Here is a 1945-nt window from a genome sequence, read left to right on the forward strand (position 1 = left end):
AAAATGGCATGTTTCATGTTGACTTTAAACAGGGCTTCAGTTTCTGATTCTTCGAGAATTGCAAGAATCTTAAATCTAGCAATTAAGGAGCCAAACACAACAAAATGAGGCAAATGAGGAGCTAAGCAAGGCATTTAAAGATGTGTTTTGCCAAAATGGCTAAAAAATCAAATGCACTCACTAGTAATATGATGCAATGGTTTATCGCTTTTGACCAATAGGTGGCGCTGTTGTCAGATTGATGTGGTGAGGTCAGTGTGAGGTGACAAATACACACATACAGTTTGGTGTCAATATGTCAAAGCTTTGCAGAGATACAGCCTCAGATGCAGTATGGCAGCGTGTATGCGGTCATCAAATTTGTTGATGCGTTAAACAAAAACCATTTTGTCTATCGACACAAAATTCATAACTTTTTGTCGGCATGGTCTGAAGATGATCCGAGTCAAATTTGGTAAAAATCGGACCAATGGTCCAGGAGGAGTTAGGCTATTAGCATTTTTAAAGATTTCATTCAGGTTTTTTACCACAAAGTGGCACTGCCCCAAACCTTTTTGAGTATCTTCAGGGTGTGGTGTCAAAGACGCATACCAAGTTTTGTGATTTTACGACAAAATTAAAAATGGCCAACTCCCAAAATAGCTAATGTGGGGTATCATTTCACTCAGTTTGTCGCACCAAAATGAAAATTAACAGTTTTGTGATTTTTGGACAAATTGTTCAAAAATAATCATTTGTCATATATCCTGACCACTAGGTGGCGCTGTGCCGAAACTGTACAGGTATTCTCAAGTCATGGTTGTTATAACACACACTATGTTTGATCTCAATACACTAAAGCGTTGCGGTGATATAGCCTCACGTCCATTTTGGCATGCTCTTCGACAAATTTGTTTGCGCGTTATTCGAGAACGGTTTAACTAATCAACTTGAATTCCATAGCTTTTTGTCGGCATGGTCTGAAGATGATCCGAGTCAAATTTCCTGAAAATTGGAGCAACAGCCTAGGAGGAATTCAAAAAGAAAATGGCAGGAAAATTTTCATGATGGAAAATGACGTCATAGGGTGCCATCGAATCAGCATGAGCCGAGGAATTTTGTTTAAGGAATTTTGAATTTTTCAGAGAAATTTTGAAAAATATTTTTTGCTTTTGCTAGACTTTACGGTTCAAATTAGCATAAACACGAGTGCAAATTTGAGCTGTTGATGGCGCTATAGGGTTTGAGACTCCAAATTTGCTATGGTTAATGTTGAGACTGTCCTCTATCTGTGTGCCAAATTTCATCCCTTTCTCGCAAGCGGTTCTGTGGGCTGCCATAGACTCAAGAGCAGAGGAAGAAAACTAACGGATACAGTAAGTTCTCTGCCCCTAAAAAAAGTCGACCATTTACTATAGAAAGACTATTTAATTTGCAAATTTTCAGGTTGACTGCGAGACCCCGTTTAAAGCCAAATAACTTGCACAAACACACCCGCTGCCCACAGATCAGCTCATTTATTGACTAAATCTAAACACTAAAACTTTGTTTCCCCTGATTTGGGGTTTGAACAGCTGTATATGGGTATAAAAACACGACAGATGTGTTTCTAAAGAAAAATCCTTCGAGGAGTGCGTGAACTACTAAAACATTCCCCTTACACGTTCATAACACGAGACAGGATCCGTCACGGTTAATAGAATCGACTCGAGATGAACACAAGCCTATAGGATATAATGAATCACAAATATACGTCAGGAACACGTCCATTCCAGTGTCCGGCTCTCGGGTGTTTGGTGTCCCGCGTGGGTTTCTCCGTCCCAGTCTGCTCGAGGTATTTGCTCGTCCGGGATCATCCAGAGAGGGACGTGTGTGTTAAGGCAGGTAAGGTGTGGTGTGGCGGGAGCGTGACTCAGTGCGGTTGGGCCCAGTTGCCGGCGGGGCTCTTGGGCTTGGTTTGGTCCCA

The 1945-nt window shown here is 41.2% G+C and overlaps 1 protein-coding gene across 1 annotated transcript in view; it reads right to left on the minus strand.

Moving 5' to 3' along the window:
• Nucleotides 1–268: 268 nt before the first annotated feature.
• The window catches only part of LOC107570063 (5-azacytidine-induced protein 2-like), a 6541-nt gene continuing 4864 nt past the window's right edge, over nt 269–1945 (minus strand). Inside the window, exon 2 of the mRNA XM_016256254.1 lies at nt 269–1945. This exon is cut by the window's right edge and continues 254 nt beyond it. Within this exon, the coding sequence (XP_016111740.1) occupies nt 1892–1945 (54 nt within the window). The 3' untranslated portion in view covers nt 269–1891.

Source organism: Sinocyclocheilus grahami, unplaced genomic scaffold, assembly GCF_001515645.1.
Source record: "Sinocyclocheilus grahami isolate Dianchi unplaced genomic scaffold, SAMN03320097.WGS_v1.1 scaffold1410.1, whole genome shotgun sequence".
Classification (NCBI taxonomy): Eukaryota; Metazoa; Chordata; class Actinopteri; order Cypriniformes; family Cyprinidae; genus Sinocyclocheilus; species Sinocyclocheilus grahami.